We start from the raw sequence: 18,828 nt of genomic DNA, 5'->3' as shown, positions 1-18,828 counted from the left end.
CCGTGCTGGAGGGGGTCTTGCAGTGTACTTCCTACCTTACACCGAAAGCTCAGACCATTGTCCCCTGCCTGAGTCAAAACACTCCTCAGTGTCCTTCTCAACTCCACTTTACAGCCACCTGGCCCAGGACATTTCAGGTGTTTCTAGCTGTCTGGATAGCTTTATGAACCCAAACTGGGATTTCAGTGTCTGCCTGCCCCCTGCTTTCATGTTGTCAAACCTGCCAACATACTGCAAAGATTGATGGACCTCCACCCTGCTCTGGCACACCTCCTCTCTCATGGGGTCATTGCCCCAGAAAAGGAAAGTTGAAACAGAAATCCCGGAAACCCGTCTGTTCACCATTCCCAAGGCAAAAAGGGTAAGTTTTGTTTAACAGGTGTGGATGTTCAGACCTCATCTAATGAAGTCTTGGTCTTAAGGCAGCTCTGCTGATCTTCGTTAACCTGTTTTTTTTTTTTTTTAGTACATTAGAGAAGAACTTCAGGATTTTTTAAATTAACCCTTGCAGTGGGGGCTACCACCAGTACTGCAAGGGTTAAGTGCTCGTTTGTAGCTACGTGCAAAAATGAAAACTCACCCAAAGCTCCAAGCCAGTTAGCTGTCACAGCACTCCCTTCAACCTGTCTCCCCCCTCCCTGCAGCATTGAAATCTTCCTCAGCGTCCTCCCGTCTATACACTGTGTATAGGCTTTGCTTTATGGGACCGCTGCAGAGGAGGGGGGCAGACGTTGGAAGAAACCGGCTTTGGGTGAGCATAACTTTATTTTTAGTGCCTAGACACAAACAAGCACTTAACAAGCGGTAACTCCCTCTGCAAGGGTTAATAACACATTTCTTGGAACACAGGTCCCTCCCCTCTGTTATGACCCACTTCTGCTTTGATTTAAAACGGCATGATGGGAATGGGAGGAGTTATACTGGGCTGTCCTTGCAGCTTTGTAGTTCTTGAAGGCAGCAGCATAACCAAAAGTACTTGAATTACTTCATCCCGTGTACCCCAAGAAAATAATTTACAGTAAGCTAAATAATGGCATATGAATGCGCGTGTATGAACGAGTCCCATAGGAATGCATTCTTTTTTCATGTTTAGCAAATTTTTGCGCGCATAATAACGCCTGTGTGAATGGAGACGCGTGTACAACATTTTGAATAGAGACGTCCTGCACTGTGCACTTCATTTACATTGTTTTACTTTGTTTTAGTATTAAGATATTTCTGACTGGTCATAAAATGTGTTTTATAGCTTTGTGCTGTGACTGTTCGAGAGAGAGAGAGAGAGAGATGTTCTTTCTTTCTTTCCAGGTCCACTGCTTCTAGGACATTTCACTATAAGGACAGGTCACTTTAAAAGAAACCTGACATGGGAAAAATGTTGGCTGCCATTGCTGGTTTCCTGAACATACTAGTTGTCTCAGCTGGAAGCATGTGGGGGTGAGACATGTGTTTTTCTATGTGAAGAATTACTGGAGGAATGAAGACAAGATACATTGCACAAAGAAAAAAAAAGTCACCAGATTTATTCACCACAAAATTGTTTCTGAAATCTGCACAGAATGATTTAAAAATAATTCATACATAGATCTAGCAATTTACAGTATGTTACATAACAGCGAGTCACCCTCTTTCAGTGTACGGATTTCCACTAAACTGCATCAAAAGAAATGGATTCCAGAACCTGCCATGTCTTCAGTGAGTCCTCCATCCTCCTTTATTAAGTTACAATCAGTATGTTTAACATTAAGACACAGGCCAAGCTGTCCGCCATTCTACTCGGGCTCCCGTGTCCGCCATTCCAAGCACTACGAATGCCTGTAGGCTTCTCTGCCTAGCTTGGCTTGCTTTCAGATAATTTGTCACTTGAAACATATGTACGTTGTGTCATGACAATCATCTCCATCGTGCAGGTGTCCGAACTCTCCTTGTGTTGTTCTGGCCTATATATGGTGACAGGCAGAATGGTGAAGAGGTATAACTACGTTATGGAGGCAATTATCAGAAAAGACTGGAGCTGGTTTCAAAAGACAGTTTAGCTGGAAGCAAAACAAATGGTTAGTGGAGAGATGCATTGTAACCATGCATTGGAGGCATCCACAAAGTGCTTTAGTGATGATCGCTGGCTCTTGAAGCTGGCTATTTTCTGTGAATGTTACATCAGCTTACAAAATGGCTGCCTTCTGTACCTGTGCACTTTAAGGTCCCTGCCACACCTCTACATTCCTACACAGGCGTTCCTACACAGGCGTTACTGCACATTGTGTTACAGCTGAACTCTGCGCACAAAAATATCAATTTTACTATATTCCTCAATAGCCACAAAGGATATAAATGCCCTTTGGGTGCACCAAGAGGCTTTACAAAACCAGATATTACGGGTTAAAATTAGCAATGACATCACACTGTGCTGCACATAGCCTAGGCAGAGAGCACAGATGTGGGAGGGACCCAGCAGGCTCCACCCACTACAGTCTGCCTGGGGGCAGATACAAGTCCAGTCACTCTACAAGGAGAGAGGGCAGCAGTGACTGGTCTTTATTACAGGAATCTTCTGTACAAAGGCAAAGCTTTTTTTAGGCTGGATTACTGCACAGATCTGGAAGAAATACATAATACATCACAGATCTAAAAATAAGGGATTTAATTCTCCTTTTCAGATTGTAGAGCCATGTGAACCATTGCCCCTGGTGTCATGGAGCCATCTATTCCGGACTACACACAGCTGTTTCAGGCTAGTTGGAAATAGCTGTATGCAGGTTTGAAATAAATAGTTGTATAGTATTAGGCTGTATCCGGGGGAAATAAACCTGCCGTTCTGGATGTACACTTAGCCACAGAGGCATTACAAATGATCTGCATGACCCACTATCCTATAATGAGGAACAAACCTTTAGTTATTTGGATCTGTGATGGAAGTGGACCTGCAAATACCTTCTGGTTTAAGAAAGGTCTACTGTATTTCTTTCTATTTGGGTGGGGGCCTTTTTGGTTCCTTTTAGCCCCTCATCTAAAAGGTGTCTAGTTCTACAGCAATAGAAGGAAAACAGGACCTGCACCTTTTATTGGGGAACGGCAGACTCCATGAAAATTGTGTAGCACTGCAGTATGGGTCTGTTAGCACCTACGGTAATGTGCTGGGATGCTCTTCTAATGGAATTGCACCACAAAGAGTGCCATGCAGTAATGCATGCCAGTATAAAATGCATAGGTGTGCAGATTTGTACTTGAGTTATAGGAGGACTGTGTCACCCAATACCTTTTTATAGCATTTAGGGGACTACTTGCTTTGTTTTCCATTAAAGTACATCAAGCAAAGGGAGTAAGACCCCCTCATAACCAGTGGGAGCACCTCAGAACTCAGGCACTGATATCTTCCCACTAGTGCTCAACTAGTACAAGCCAGCCTGGGAAGTTTCATAGGCAGGCATGAGCCAAAACATCCAACCCTTGAAAGTAAGCCTGTACACAGCTTATTCAGAGAAAAGTAACCAGCTCACATAAGAGCACCCTGACCCCACTTCAACAGCTTATACATACCTTCTTCTTGCCCATCTACCATCCCCTTCACCTGCCAGAGCCAAGTGAGAGAGCTTTGTGTAAGTTCCAAGCCAGTCTGGTCTCAGCTTGCACAGAGCTGAAGACCCTCCCACTCTATGATGGTTGTTGGCCATTGTGATTGGGCAATATGGTAAGCGTAAGGCGGGGCTAGCAAGTGAAATGATTACTTTGCTCTAAATATGCAAAGCAATGGGCTCCCTTTAAGGAACATAACTTCAAACTCTATAAGCAGACAATGTAAGGCATTAATCAACAGCCAGCATGATACAGATCATAGTTGCAATTCACATCATTAATGATCTTTAGGGGCACTTGAAATTACATATTAAATGCTACATTTCCACACAATGTACATGTCATCATTATCACACAATATCACATTGGAAAAAAAATATTTCATTCAATTTCTATACAGAAAATGAATTGCATTAATATTCATCTTTTATGGTATTACAATATATATAAACTATCCAGACCATAATAATCAAAATAACATATAAAATCAAGACAAATAAATTCTGTTTTAATATGTCAAAGCTTTAAATGTGAAATATGCTACCAAACTGTTTTTGGTCTACAAGAAAGTTTAATAGAACCCATTTTATTCTGGAAGTGCGTACCTGTCCGATAGACGGGCAATACAATGGCACAGAAGATGGCACCTGCTAATGCTATTCAATGAAACCACTTCAATGGCTGTATCAATCCCTATAATATATGTACAATGTACTATTTTATAAAGTACATCAGTGACTGGCCCTTAACTACTATTGTTCCTTAAATGATGCACACATATCTTACTGTTATAGGACAGACATGTCTTCAAATTCTACATGAAGATGTCACATTACATTTTATTGTTTATCACTCCCCCAATCTGCAGATAGAAATGTCTTCTAATAATTCCCACAAATTGCAAAACTTGATTTCTAAATATTTTATTGGACAGTTTTGATATGTTTCTCAATGTATTTTTAATCAATAACTGGCATGCCAATCATAAAATATTGACCTTTTACACTTCTGAATAGTCTCTTAAATTTCTGACCAATCACTAATGAAAAAATCTTTCTGGGCAAAACCAGCTATAATGTGTTATGTTCCAATATGACACAGGATACAAATGCTACTTCAGACTAGAATATACATATCATTCTCATTATAGATATTTATTATATTCTTCTTTAAATCAATATTATTTTTTATTAATCCCACAGAAGAAAGAAATGGCTACACTGTGGTGACGGAGTAGTCATTGGTAGGTCAACATCGGTCTGGCTGTTATCAGAAGCCATGTGACAGATGTTTGCAATAATTAGGTAGAATGAAAGTCTCTAGGCAGAGCTGCCATGAATATTCAATGGATGACCTTTGATCAGCACATAGGCATGCATACCATGAGAGCTTGTCTGTCTATGAGCCCAGAAGATACTGCTGGCACTGTTCTTATTTCAGTCTCTCAAAATCAACCAACCTGAGCCCTCCAAGATCCTTTGGCATCACCCCCATTGTAGCACCTGGACTCAAAAAATTGGGGTCTCAACATATCTGCTCAATTATAAATCTTACTTAAAGGAGAACTATGGGGGTCAGTGTTTTTCCCCATAGTTCTCCTTAGGGTAACGGGAGGACACAAACTAGCGTCCTCCCGTTACCCTCAGCTCAGTATACCGCGAGCTACAGCTCGCGGTATACTGAAACGCCGCAGCCGGAGTGGATCCCCGACTTAGACGTCGGGATCCGCCCAGCTGCGTGAGTGACAGCTGGCTCTGCCTATCTAGAGGCAGAGCCAGCTGTACCCGCCCCCTCCCCCGTCCATTCCGCCAGTCAGTGCTGGCAGATCGGAGCGGGGGAGAGGGGAATCCAGCCCCTCCCCCTGTCACGGCAGAGAGCCATGACACGATCGAGAGGTGAGCGAACACATACCGGTCTACTGAGCCGACCTGTGACAGTCTCATTGTCACAGGTCGGCTAGAACTATGAGGTGAGTGGAAATCACTTATCTCATAGTTCTCCTTTAATATCCTTTGGAGCAAAGTCTCTACTAACAAACGTGTCATGCTGGCTCTTGTATTGGCAATGAGGAGACGTAGACAGGTACTGCTGTACAGATTCTCCCCAAACTGCCTAAGTCACAACTGACAGAGAACTGGTTGTGTGCCAAGTCTTTTGGTCCCCTCCTCTCCTTATTATACTCTCCCTTTCCCTGGAACACTGCATATATGCTGCTAGCTCTGTGTAGCAAATAGCAGGCCGTGTTTTCTGTATATGGAGTCGACAATATATGAGTACAAAATCTGACTGCAAAACCCAGCTAGTTTTAAGTGTTACACGGTATAACTAGCAAGATGGGAAATATCTGGATCAGGGTAAGATCTCATCCTATCTCACAGGACCCAGACAACAATTGTAACCTGCCAAAACCATGGACCTAGACAACTTCTGTTCCCTCCAAGAGTCATGGGCCAAGATACATTTTATTACTTCTCAGAGCCTTAAACCCAGTGACAGTTTTCACCTCCCAGAGCCATGGGCCACACAACAGTTGTCACCACACAGAGCAATGATTGTCCAGACAACTGTTGTTACCTCAAAAAGACATGGGCCCAGTAACAGTTGTCAACTACTATAACCATGAGCCAAGATAACAATTGTTTACAAGGGCCCAGTAACAGTTGTCACCTTCCAGAGCCATGGACCTAGACAACTGCTGTTACCTCCAAAAGCCATTGGCCAAGATAAAAGTAATTACCTTCCAGAGCCAATGGCCCTGACAACAATTGTCACCTCCCGGTGCCATGGGCCCTGACAACAGCCGTTACCCTCCATTCATAACCAAAACAGTGACTCCTCCCCCTTCCCTCCCTGCTTTGTTTCTGTGCTAGATCAGGTTTAGTTACAGTGAGTCTAACGTTACACAATGTTGCTGAAACCCATATTATTCCAGAACATTACTACCATGGTGCACCCTGCATTGAATGGTCATATGTCAAAGAAATATTTGATAAAAACAGTACATGTATAAAACACTGCTCTCAGTAGAAGTCCAGCTAAAGAAAACACGTACCCGACCCTTGTAGTGGGAAGATCCCACAGGGGTTTTGATCTAGGGGGCTCAAATAAAGCACATACACTCACCTAATCCTGATGTGGTGGTCAGCTCTCACCTCTCTGGCTATGGAATGTCCCTTGGAGTCCCCACATCTAATGCAAATCAATGGACCTGCATAAGATGTGATAACATCAGTAGGCTTTAGACTGCTGCTGCCCGGGGGAGAGGAGAGGCTGCGTGGACCGCTCTAGCAGCCTGGAGGGACCCCGGGAAAGGGTGAGTAATACTGCTTTATTTGAGCCCCCTTAGACACAACGAGTACTTAACCCTTGCAGTGCAGGAGTAAACCCACTGCAAGAGTACATTTTCTGTTAGGCCGGGAGTTCTTCTTTAACCACTTGAAGACCGGGGTGTTACACTCCCTTCATGTCCAGACCATTTTTCAGTATTCAGCTCTGCAGGACTTTGACATTTCCGTCATGCAACGCAGTACAGACAGTCCCCGAGTTACAAACATCTGACTTACATACAACCCCTGCTTACAAACGGAGGCTATTACTGTACAGCAGGCGCCAGCCAAAGTGTACCGCGCAGCATTTCAGTAGTTGTAATGCTACCGCGCTCGTGCCGACGAGGAGTGCCCGCCTTTTTGAGTCTACAGGAAGTTGGCTCTTGTTAGACGTGCAGACGAGGGGTGCCCGCCTCTTCTTCCGGGTCACTGTGAGGTTTTTACTGATGTCTGTATCCTCATTAGAAAGATTTAATCTCACTTCCTGAGACAACAGGAAGTGAGAGGAAATCTACCTCTAGGAAGAGAAATTCACTCCTGTAAGAGTTATCCTGGGAAAAAGGTGTCTCCACTGAAGCTTTATCACCAATCCTTGTTTCCACGACAACCCACAATTTTCAAAATCCAATTGTCACAGGGACAGAAAGTGAGGTGAAATCTTCTGAGCAGGGGCATAGACAGCAAAACAAACGTTACAGGGGGTTAACCTCTCCCTATGCTATCCCAAACGGAAAAAAATTTTTAGGCTGGAGTTACACTTAAAGAATTTACCTGTTCCAACTTACTACAGACCCTATCTTATTCATAACCCGGGGGCTGCCTGTAATTAAATACATTTCAATTCATTGTTTTTGGGACAGACAGAGCTTTCTTTTGGTGGTATATAATCGCCACTAAGGTCTTTTACCCCCCCCCCAACCCCCCCCTTCCAGTAAAAATAACTAATGGACAAAAGAAAGCCATCCTTACCTGCAGTCGTCCCCTCCAGTGCTTATGACATACTTGTCATCATGCGAGAAGCGTACGTTAGTCACATGTGCTGAATGACCAAAGTACCGCTTATGTTTGGCCTGGAAAGAAAGCAAAATCACATTAGTCAGCAACTCATCTCTAACTGCTCAAGTCACAAAAAACAGAAACATGTGTCATGCTTACCTGTATTGTTCCTCTCCTGGTGCCCATATTACCTGCATGCTGCCATGAAGGCACCAGGAAAGCGTGCTTTCATTATCGTGCATTATTTGTATTGTTTAGGATTTATAATAAGAGCAAACATGAATTCACAATGATTGGGGAACCGATTATAAGTCCTTAACATGCCACCAGCTTCAGGTTGGTGATATGTGTGAGTTTCAATGAGGTTTTAATTGAGATCAGGAAAAGGAACCATTTGAGGTGAAGATAACATAAGTCTATGTGAGATTAAAAAAAAAATTCCCTTCAGCCGGTAAATGGGCGTTTCGTGTGACACAATAAAAGTTTACACACAGCTAGATGTCCATCACTGGAGCATGTAATCACACAACCTGTCAGGATCCAGAGCACTCCCAGGTGGCGCTGGAGCCAGGTCCTGCAGTTCCTGTGCTCGCCTGCGGGTGTCTCCAGCAGCCAGGAACTGTCAGGAACCTGCAGCTCCAGTACTCACCTGCGGGTGTGCACAGGCTGTGACTGATCATCCCATCACCTGGTACTTCCTGGGAGGGTATTTAAGCCCTCTCTGCAGTCAGGAAGCTGGCTCAGTATTGCGTCACCTGCCGCTGCCTGACTCCCCTGCTGCCTGACTCCCCTGCTGCCTGAGCCCTGCTGCCTGAGCCCTGCTGCCTGAGCCCTGCTGCCTGAACCCTGCTGCCTGAACCCTGCTGCCTGAACCCTGCTGCCTATCTGCAAACCTGTCACCTACCCGGCTTGTTACCCGACCACTCTCCTTGAATCCTGTTCCTGTACCGCACTGCCCTCCTGTTAACGACTCGGCTTGTACCTGACCACTCTTCCTGTATCCTGAGGCCTGCTGTCTATCTGCAGTCCTGTTACCCCTCCTTGTTGCTATTCCCACTGGCTGTAGGTGTGTGTTTGTCCCAACCGTGGTTTTTGTTACTTCACTGCTAAACATGTGGGGGGTTGAGGGGGTTTGTAGTTTTCTTTGATGTGTAACAAATAAACTGTGTGCATATAACCCTATCCTGTGTGGGCATATTAATTTGGTCATCCTGCGTGGGTACCTACATGTGGTGTGAGGATGCCTGTGCATGGTACCCTGACACAACCTTTGGTGCCCGAACCAACCCCCTTCTGCTGGGATCACCTTATACACAGAACATTTCTGCTTTTACTGGTCCTGACCTGGCTTAGTATAGTGTAACAATTTATAAATAAGTTTATAGAAGATATCTGTACTGATGACAGGGGGGTGGCTGAGTCCCCTCATTACCTATGTCACCAATCAGCACAAGCCTGCTGTGCCTAATCTAAATCTACATCTGCATCATTATACTTGTTTGTGAACTGAACATTCTAGGGGGAAGTTATCATGTATAAAAACAATGATTTGTAATCAAATAATTCATATTAGTATACTGAGTCTTATGTACTGAAAATGTAATGCAAACATGGATTATATACTAATTGAATTGCTGCCCGATTGCAGCCCCCATGATGGGTACATAAAGGAAAATAATTCAGGGCAGGCACAATCATTTTGCTCAGTGATCTTCAATCTGCTGAATCAACCAATGTCTTAAAGAGAATTGGCTGAGGAAGTAAATGAATGCAAATACACTGAGAAATAATATGCATTTAACCTCTGCTAAATAATATGCAGATTAGGGATTGGAGGTCCTCTGATACAAGGTTGTCATACAGTACATGACTGTGACAGTATTTTCTGCTGACACTAATTCGTAGCTCACCAGGAGTTATAGGACGCTGGGCATCCTCTACAGTGAGGAAGCCCAGCATATAACTAATTAGTAGCAAGGCTGAGGTAATATAATCAGCTTCAACACCGGCACACAATCCTTATGACAACAGAAATATTTCCTGAGCAAAGGAAGAGATTTTGTGTGCATTTAGCGGGTCTTTTCTGCCCGTGCGTGCCCGCTAGGGGGCGCGCGCGAGCAGAAAAAAATTGCCGTCTGGCGTTTTTTTACTACGGGCGGACGGCAAGAGGTTAAGAAGGTGAACATTGCATGAAATACTATGAACCTGAACTGCTTAGATTTGTTTCATAACTTAAATAGGCAATTTGCTGAGGTGGCCATGTTAGAATGAACTCATACTGGAGTTCTTTAATGACAAAATGTACAGTCATGGGAGGATCTCCCCCTTCGAGGACTGAGTTGGACAATGCTTGGAAACACTTTGTAAAGATTACAGCACTCGACTCTATTGGATTCCATGTATTCAGCATTTTATTTGTCTGCTATTAGATCCAAAGGACTGGTGGAATCTGGGATAGAGGTCATCAATTGCTGCGCAATAGCAGATCTCCGTCTGCTTGACAGCTGGTCACAGATGAATATTGTATGGTCACAGGTGAATATATGTCTCAGCCCAGACTTGCACAGGGTCCATTACTGGACTGAGGTCACCAGTCTCCATGCCAGCACAACAGCAGCAAAGAAGTCATAAACAGTACACATAGGGGTCCATTCACTAAGCTGCCGTAAGCAGCCGAGTGAATGACCGACTTACAGCGAAGTGAGCAGAGCGCTGTTCGGTTATTCACTTCAGGCTGGTATAGCTGATTTCAGCCGTATATCGGCTGAAATCAGCCGTACATCGGGTGGCTTTGCGTGGCTTCGAGTCGGCCGACCCATAGTGCAGAATGAGTTCAACTCAGCCGATCCAACATCTGGATCGGCTGAGCCGAACTTCCGGCAGGCTAGTCGGTGCTGTTCGGTCTATTCTTATAGATGCCGAACAGCAGTGAGTGAATAGCCGAATGCCACCGAGTGGCATTCTGCTCGGCTGTTCTGCTCGGTCTCTCTGTGGGACCGAGCAGAACAGAAAAATAGTTTAAAAAGTAGAAAAATGAAAATAGAAAATGATTGTGCAGAGCTAGCAATGACAGCTAGCTCCGCCCAACAGTTTTCTATTGGCCGGCTGTATTGCTGTCGTCAAAAAAAAAGAAGAAACATTTTTTTGGCCATAGTAATGCATTGTTAGATTCCTCTTGGATATTTCAATTTGCAATAGACAATAGCAAACTAGCTATTGTACCCGCCCTCTGCTGCTGTCAATCAGTAGTGGGGACCTGATGGAGAACTGCAGCAGAGGGCGGGTGCAATGCTAGTTTGCTATTGCAAATTGAAATAGCCAATAGGAATCTAGCAATGCATTCCTATGGCCAAATTTACATTTTTTTGTCTATTCTGACACGGCTCCGTGTCAGGATAAAAAAAAAAAGAAAAAGCGGTGTTTCTCTCCTGGGCGGCTGGGAGTGGGGGACTCCCGGAGATTTGGCCGAAGCTACGGCTAGATCCTTCAGCTGCCTCGTGAATAGACCCCATAGTATACAAAGTGATTACACATATAAATGGAGAGAGGAGATAGTTCAGAATGTAGTAATACTATAATCATTCTTTACTTACAAACTTTTCAGTGCAAGGAAAGTCAAAAAGTTTAACAAGGCCGAAGTCATCTCCTGTGGCGATGTTGAGACCAGCATGGGACACGCAGGCACAATTTACATCTGCTTTATCCGCATTTCGTGGCCAGATACCGATCACTTCATCTCCGAGGATGCTGCCAATAAACAAGATATCTATAAGAACACTACACACTCCTAGCTTTATCTCCAGACAATAATCCCTTATTCTCATTAGTTCAAGCAATAACAGGGAAGCCAATGATCACTTTCAGAAAAAGGAAAAAGAGAAACAACTAAAATGTCAGAACACTGTAAACTGATTACTCATATATAGGCCATTTGGTGGTTATAAACTCTAGGCACACTGGGGGGAATTTATCAAAACTGGGGCAGTTCAGTTTCTTGCTTCAGTTTGTTCAGTTAAGCTTTGATAATGAAAGATAGAAGCTGATTGGTTACTATGAGCAACAGCTTCAGATATTGTCTGCTCCAAATTTAGTAAACTCCCCTCATTGTCTGATATTTCTACTCATTGCTTGGCCATTCACATCAGTTCCTGACCCCAAAATGCTCATAATATAATGTTTACTCTGGAAGGGCCAACTTGGCAGGATACCAATTACCCTACCATGTGCAAACCCATGCAAATACAGCGAAAACACGCAAACTCTAGCAAATAGTGCCTATGGTAAGGATGATTTACTAAAAAGAAACAAACAAGCACATTTTGAGGGTATAATTGGAACACAGACTGCGTGTACGCACAAACGTGTATTTGCATGCATGATCGTGTTCTATCAACCTATCTAGCTGGTTGCACATTAATATTCAATGTGTCCAATGCGGTCCTTGTCTGCAATTCACATCAAACATTCAGTTCTACTTGTATGCTTCCTCTTCCTATAATGAGCACCACACAATGCACACACCAAAATGTAAAAATAAATTACCTAACATTTTATAAAAATATGACTAACTTGCTAAGCAATGAAAAGCACAAACATCAAGTTAAAATTACTCATACAAAGGCACAACATACATGATATCACTGGAATCTGTATCCCGGGCACTTGTATGTTCACTGGTTCTTGAACTTCTGAGCATGCATACAGAGATCTACACATGTGCAGTGCAATACTCCTCCTGTGTACAGTTCCTTCAGGCTTTATACATATTGAATGTTTTTTTAATAATACATTTATAGAATTTGGGGTTTGCGTAACATTGATGCACAATCATACGTGCATAGTCTTTAATAAATAAGGCCCAACATGTATATTTACCTTGTCCAGGTGGCCCAGGTAATCTTTTCTATAAGTGCTGGGTCTGTTATTTGCTTTCCTGATGGCACTTCATGGACTTGACGTTTGTAAGCACCAGTTGCAACCTGAAAATAAAAATGTGTCTATTTGCAATCTTTACAGAAAGGAGCATCAGAGCAGAAAAGTCTTCTTCTGCTGTGTCCTAGTGAGGAGACCATCATTACATGGAGGCCAAATATAGTATAGAAGCAATCTTGAATATGGCGTGTCATAGTAAGTCTATAATCTTTACACTGAGGCAAAACATAACATGCATTGAAAATGCATAACAATAACTTTTAAGAGTTACTTATGTGCCTCTCCGTCCCCCTACCTAATGGCCCAAAAAAGGGGGCAGGGTCAAAGCTGAAGTGCAGGTTCATCTACATGAGTGTGGCTGGGATTATGGCACACATGGTTTAGTTACATGTCAAGTAAATTTTTTAGCTAGCAGTAGTTGGCCACTTACAGGTGGACTTGTAATGTTCAAGATGTTATTTCCCCAGTTAAATGAGTGTCAAGGACATACCCAATAATTTATACCCACCTGGGTAGCTTAGTCACCATACCGCAGAACTTAAGTCCCCCAAAAAATTATGATTTTTTTGCAAGAAGAGACATGCAAAGTCCCTTGTGCCAAAACCCCTTTTCCCTGGTAAGTTTTTATTTCTGTGTATGGACTGTATAGAGCATACCCATGCAATGTACAGACCACTGAAAAGCCTTGTATAAGGTAAGATGACCTGGATCAGCAGTTTTTACTGCCAGCAATGTAGCTACAGCTCATCTTGCTTATATGCAAGGCTCTTCAGTGGACGTAGTCCAGATCTAACAATGAGACTACGCTTAAGCCCTAAGTCAGGAGGAGACTACATGCCTCAAAGTGTGTTGGCTGTATACTATGTTCCTAATTAATAAAGACTATAAAACTAATCCCAAAGTCATATGACTGTATGTACAGGGTGCTCCTCATCACATGACCAAACAGTCTTTTATATATTTCATACCTGAATATATTTACTGTCAGCAGAATAGTCCATCTGTATGACAAAGCTGGCAATGTCTTTGCAGTAACCAATTCTGTTTAATGATGAACCTTGTGTGATATCATAAAAATCAACCGTGTTTTCTGCAGAGCCCACTGCCAGATATTTGTTATCAGGACTGAACCTGGAAAGGAAGGAAACAAGTTAGTATAAAGGTACCATGGGCCTTACATTTTCATAAGACAGAAGACTGACATTATACACATTTTCAGAGCTTTTTGGTGTGTACTCTTCCAAAAATGCCTATTCCCATACCATGGAGGAGAAAGGACTATTATAATACAGAAGCCCTGTAGTGGGGGGAGTTACTTCCTGATTAATATTTGGTGCTGCCTCCAAAAGACTAGTTGATTCTAAGGGGGATGGTCACTCTGCAAGGCTAGAGCCATAAGAATTAGTTTTTACCAACATAAGGACTGGATCTCAGAAGAACACTTCCTGAATATGATGTGCCATGAATGCCCCTCTTGGCTCTCACTAGAGGTGCGCATACATACCTGTATTAGGGTCCTAGACCCTCCGTTACAGCTGAATCCTGAGCCATCCAGTGTTGAAGTCCACTACTCAGTCCCACCCCCCATACTATTGCTAAGGTAGGCTGCCCAATAAGAATGATTAGGAAGAGGTGGGCAAGTTTCTATACTACCAGGAAGAGCCAAAGCCTTGCCCATTATAATGGGTCACTATTTGGCCACAGTGGCAGGGTTCTGGAGGCTACAGCAGGCACGTGTAGGAGGGGGTGGGCAAGCTTCTACATTACCAGGAATTGGTAGGGTCCTGGAGGCTTTATGTGCAGGCACCTCTACGCACCTGCACTTAAGAACTGACAGCTATTTTTTAAAGCAGAGATACTTTAAGTACCAGAAACAGCATAATTGTTCTCTGGGAGGAGTACTGATAAAACACATCATTCCACACCTGACATCTTGAATGGCACCTTTGCGGTCTCTCTTTTTGCCCCACATCTTTAGAGAGTTTACAAGCAGGATGACAAACTCTCCATTCTTCATGCCGATGGTAACCATTTCTCCGTTGGGGCTGTAAGCAGCGCAGCATGCGGCGTGACCCAAACTTACTTTGTTCAGGAGCTTCTGTAGAACACAAGGTTCAGACACAATCATTAATTATTCAGCAACATATAGAAGGCGAAGTCTTGTATGTAGATTTGTCAGTGCATGTTATACAGTGCTCACTTTATCAGCCAGATCCCATATCCTCGCTGTTCCATCATTGCTGGCAGTAAGGAAGATATCTTTGGAGGGATGTGTTGCCAGACCCCAAATCTCTCCTTCCACATGGCCGTTAATGAGGATGTTAGAAGCAGCATTCTTTTCTCCCACTTCAATGATTTCTCCATTTTTGGTTCCTACCAACACTTTCCCCTGTAAACATATGTAACGGGTGTTAACACAGGGACACAATGCTGGAGAATGATTGTGCTCTGAAAGCAATGAAGACATGCAGTACCTTCCCTCTGCATACTGATCGTACACAGTCCAGTGTCTGTCCTGTCTCCAGCTGAAATGCCCGACATCGTTTCATCTCCTGATCCCAGAGCTTGACAGCACCACCTTCCTTTGTACTATATACAAATACATTAAATAAAGCTTACAATTAGATGAGAGGTGGCATTTGAATCCACATACTGGAGTGAATTTAAAAAAATAACATTGTTTTCCAATACTCAAATGAAGAACCTTAAAACACACATACTCACCTTTCTTATGCTCCTCGTTGCTCTGTTCAGCCATGAGGGGTGCAGAAAATAACCAGCACTTTGAGGTGTGGAGTAGCTGGTGAAGTATACCCCTACTTATGTGACAGCACTGGTGCTTGGCCCAGCATCATCACATTGGGGCTGGGACAGTCCTTAGTCCTGTGTAAGCTCTGAATAAAGCTTATATGATGCATTCTTTTCTTTTTAGCTGAACAGAGCAGTGGAGAATAAAGGAAAGGTGACTATGTGCAGCGGAGAGGGGTATTAAAGCAAACCTGTTACTTTCCCCACATTAGTAAAGCACAGATTTGCTTTAACCAGAGAAAAGCTGGATGCTCTAGAGGTTAAGAGATTGTGGGAGAGCGTGTGAGAATGAAAATATCATAGAAGAGTGACTGGTCTATATCTACAGTAGTATTATGGAGGATAAACAGAGGTAGCATCCAAGGTGGTTAAGTACTGTAATCCTCCCATAGCACAGCCACAGCTTGACATTCCGTAAACTGAAATCTTCTCATCATTGCTCATGGTTTCTAGAAGCCTATAAGCCATATGCAATGATGTCATTGTGATCTGTGTGATGAATGAGTGGATTTCGTATTAGTAGTGGCATTAGCAAAAGGCTAAGCCCGATTGTCAGGGGTTGGTACTGTTTCTCCATTTGTGAGCCCCACAGTTCCAATTCCAATCCTGAAAACATATTCATGCATCTCAGTTATAGATATCACTAAGGCTGCAGTAGCCACACTTACGGCCTCTCTTTCCCACCAGTTACAATCAGTCCATCGCGTAGAGTTGTGTACATTGTGAAGACTGGGCCAGTGTGGGCTTTGGCCACCAGTCGTATAAGAAAGTGGTCTTTCCAGACATATACATCTCCATTGATGGCACCGGTGAAAGTTAGGCTATTCTGCAGAGACACAAGTTCATATATTTTCTAGTTAGTATGCCTCTAGTCTATGATAAATATGATAAATGATAAATATGATAAATATAATGTACAGTGCTTCATGGCCACATAATTCTATGCAATAAAGGAGAACGCTAATTCACATTAAAGGAGGAATCACCAATAATCTTACATGATATACAATTATGTCTACTTGCTATTTATATTTGACTGTGAGCTTGAGTAGTTCAGCTGGTTCAGGTGATCATTTCACAACTTTGCAACTAACTGGCACTCCGAATCTCGTAGAAAGGGGGGACCAAACAGGTTAAGAACAGGTTAAAATAGGAGTTTTATGTTATACCTTAAAGAAGAACTCCAGGATTTATTAAAATGAGGTGCCTGTTTTGGTGAAACCAAAGGGGTGATCCTTGGTTCCTTGATCCCACTTGACTGCTAGAAGGGGCATGCAGCCTCTTCTCCCCTGCTCCATTGGTCTAGGGACCTTTGACGTCATCATGTCTAATGCAGGTCCATTAAATGTGAGGACGCTGAGGGGCATACCACAGCCAGAGTGGAGGAAGAAAGGTGGACAGTCACTGCTGCAGGACCGAGGATCAGGTAAGTGTATCCTCTTTATTTTCGCTCCTAGACCAAAATGAGCACCTAAACACTGCAGTGTGAGAGTAGCCCTACTGCAAGGGTTAATTTGAAAAACAAAACCTGGAGCACTTCTTTACAAATAAGGAAGACTTCAGGTAATCATATAAAACCATATAACATAGAAATCATTACAGTAATGGGTTTGTTTGAAATGTAAGAATATTTTAGTATCACACTTACAGCACCGAAGGCAATAGAAAGCATGGTCTGCATTTTGGCATTGTCCACAGATCCCACAATCCCTTTCTTATACAGTAATGTGCTCCCCGCCAGCGTCCAAAACTTGATGTGTTTTACTCCGACAGATACAAATTGTGTGTCTGAGTCTGGACGGAAATCAGCTAGAAATATTCTCTCCATATGGCCTCCTTTACTGGCGACTTTGGCACCTGGGAAACATGAAAGGCAACTTTAAATACAACAGTGTACAATAAAAGAAAACATAACACAAAAAATGAATCCATGTACAATGGATATGTATGGCCAGCATAAGATGGACACTTACCTTCCTGCCATCTCCACACAGTTATGGTGTGTTCTGGATCGACTCCCACTGACAAGAGCAGCTTTCCAGTGGCACTAAAATTAATGTATCCGACCCCCTTGGCATGGAAACACCGCAGAATGGACAGAGTCTGCTTGTTCATGGCATCCCAGATATGAATGGAAGGTGTAGCCCCTGCATAGAAGAAATCCACAGCGGTCAACCACTAACAAGCAAACCCGAGTGGCTCTCAGTTCATAAACATTAGGTAATAAGCCAGAGATACTGGCATCTAACCATGTAGAGATCAGACATATGCATGACTTATTATGAACAACTATGGTGAAACCTATTATAATCTAGAAACCGTATGGGGTTACAACGTGTAGTGATTGTACAGTATAAGAATGCCTTAATTTTTTCACTTTTTAAGGGCTAGTTTCCACCAGCCTGCACGTCTATCACAATGTCCCGTGCCCAGAACACAAGGAGACTTTATATATGCAATCACTTGCGTTCCGGGCATGGGATATTGCGGTAGACGCGCGGGCTGGTGGAAACAAGCCCTTATTCATATTTTTCCAGATTAACATGCAGACCAAGCTGTCCAGAAAAAGTGCAGGAACAGGGCTAGGACAGATTTTAGGGTTGTCACCAGAACAAGAGGTAAGGGAGAATCTTCTGAAATGTGATTTACCCTCACTTTGGGAGATATACATAAACTTTCTGTTGCATCTCTGGGACAGCAAGTCCCAGAGGATGTAGTGGCTCTACATAAACCTAAGGAAAAAGAAATGTTGCTGCATTTGCCCAAGCACCACGTGCAATGTTATTTGGCCCAATCACTGTCACTGGACAGCTTGTCTTTTATGTAAATATGAAAAAATGTAAATAAAAAGGCATGTGTAATAGAAAAAGTAATTCATATATTGAAAACTATCATTCAGAAAAGGACAGAAGTTTGCCTTCGTCCAGGCCTGTTCTACCTCTCTACCTCCTGCCCTCTGCCACAGCTACAGCTCTGAGCATTCTGATTTGAAGGGGGCTCCTTATGTGAAGGGGAAACTCCATTTTGTTTTTTAGTGGGATCCCCCTTTAAAATGCATACCAAACCCCTTATTTGGATAAAGATCTGGTATGCATTGCAGAGGGGCCACATGTCGTTTTTTTACATTTAAGTTTTTTACATTTTAGACTGGGGTGCCTCGAGATTTTGCATACTTGTAAAGGATGACATGACAGAA

The 18,828-nt window shown here is 43.1% G+C and overlaps 1 protein-coding gene and 1 long non-coding RNA gene across 2 annotated transcripts in view; both read right to left on the bottom strand.

Moving 5' to 3' along the window:
* Positions 1–4,063, bottom strand: part of LOC108793397 — a 21,979-nt gene extending 17,916 nt beyond the window's left edge. The window contains exon 1 of the long non-coding RNA XR_001941639.1: positions 3,770–4,063. This is a non-coding gene — a long non-coding RNA (uncharacterized LOC108793397). The remainder of the gene's footprint in view (positions 1–3,769) is intronic.
* Positions 4,064–6,798: 2,735 nt separating this feature from the next.
* EML6 (echinoderm microtubule associated protein like 6) overlaps positions 6,799–18,828 on the bottom strand; it is a 123,597-nt gene continuing 111,567 nt past the window's right edge. Inside the window, exons 36-46 of the mRNA XM_018564317.1 lie at positions 17,606–17,779; positions 17,281–17,489; positions 16,301–16,458; positions 15,299–15,413; positions 15,025–15,213; positions 14,750–14,922; positions 13,793–13,955; positions 12,768–12,871; positions 11,486–11,639; positions 7,866–7,966; positions 6,799–6,862 (exon numbers count right to left, since the gene is read on the bottom strand). Coding sequence (XP_018419819.1) covers positions 6,799–6,862; positions 7,866–7,966; positions 11,486–11,639; positions 12,768–12,871; positions 13,793–13,955; positions 14,750–14,922; positions 15,025–15,213; positions 15,299–15,413; positions 16,301–16,458; positions 17,281–17,489; positions 17,606–17,779 — 1,604 coding nt within the window. The remainder of the gene's footprint in view (positions 6,863–7,865; positions 7,967–11,485; positions 11,640–12,767; positions 12,872–13,792; positions 13,956–14,749; positions 14,923–15,024; positions 15,214–15,298; positions 15,414–16,300; positions 16,459–17,280; positions 17,490–17,605; positions 17,780–18,828) is intronic.

Source organism: Nanorana parkeri, unplaced genomic scaffold (genome assembly GCF_000935625.1).
Source record: "Nanorana parkeri isolate BGI_ZX_2015 unplaced genomic scaffold, ASM93562v1 scaffold744, whole genome shotgun sequence".
Taxonomy (NCBI): Eukaryota; Metazoa; Chordata; class Amphibia; order Anura; family Dicroglossidae; genus Nanorana; species Nanorana parkeri.
The sequence above is the reverse complement of the archived record's forward strand: the minus strand, read 5'-3'. Positions and strand labels throughout refer to the sequence as shown.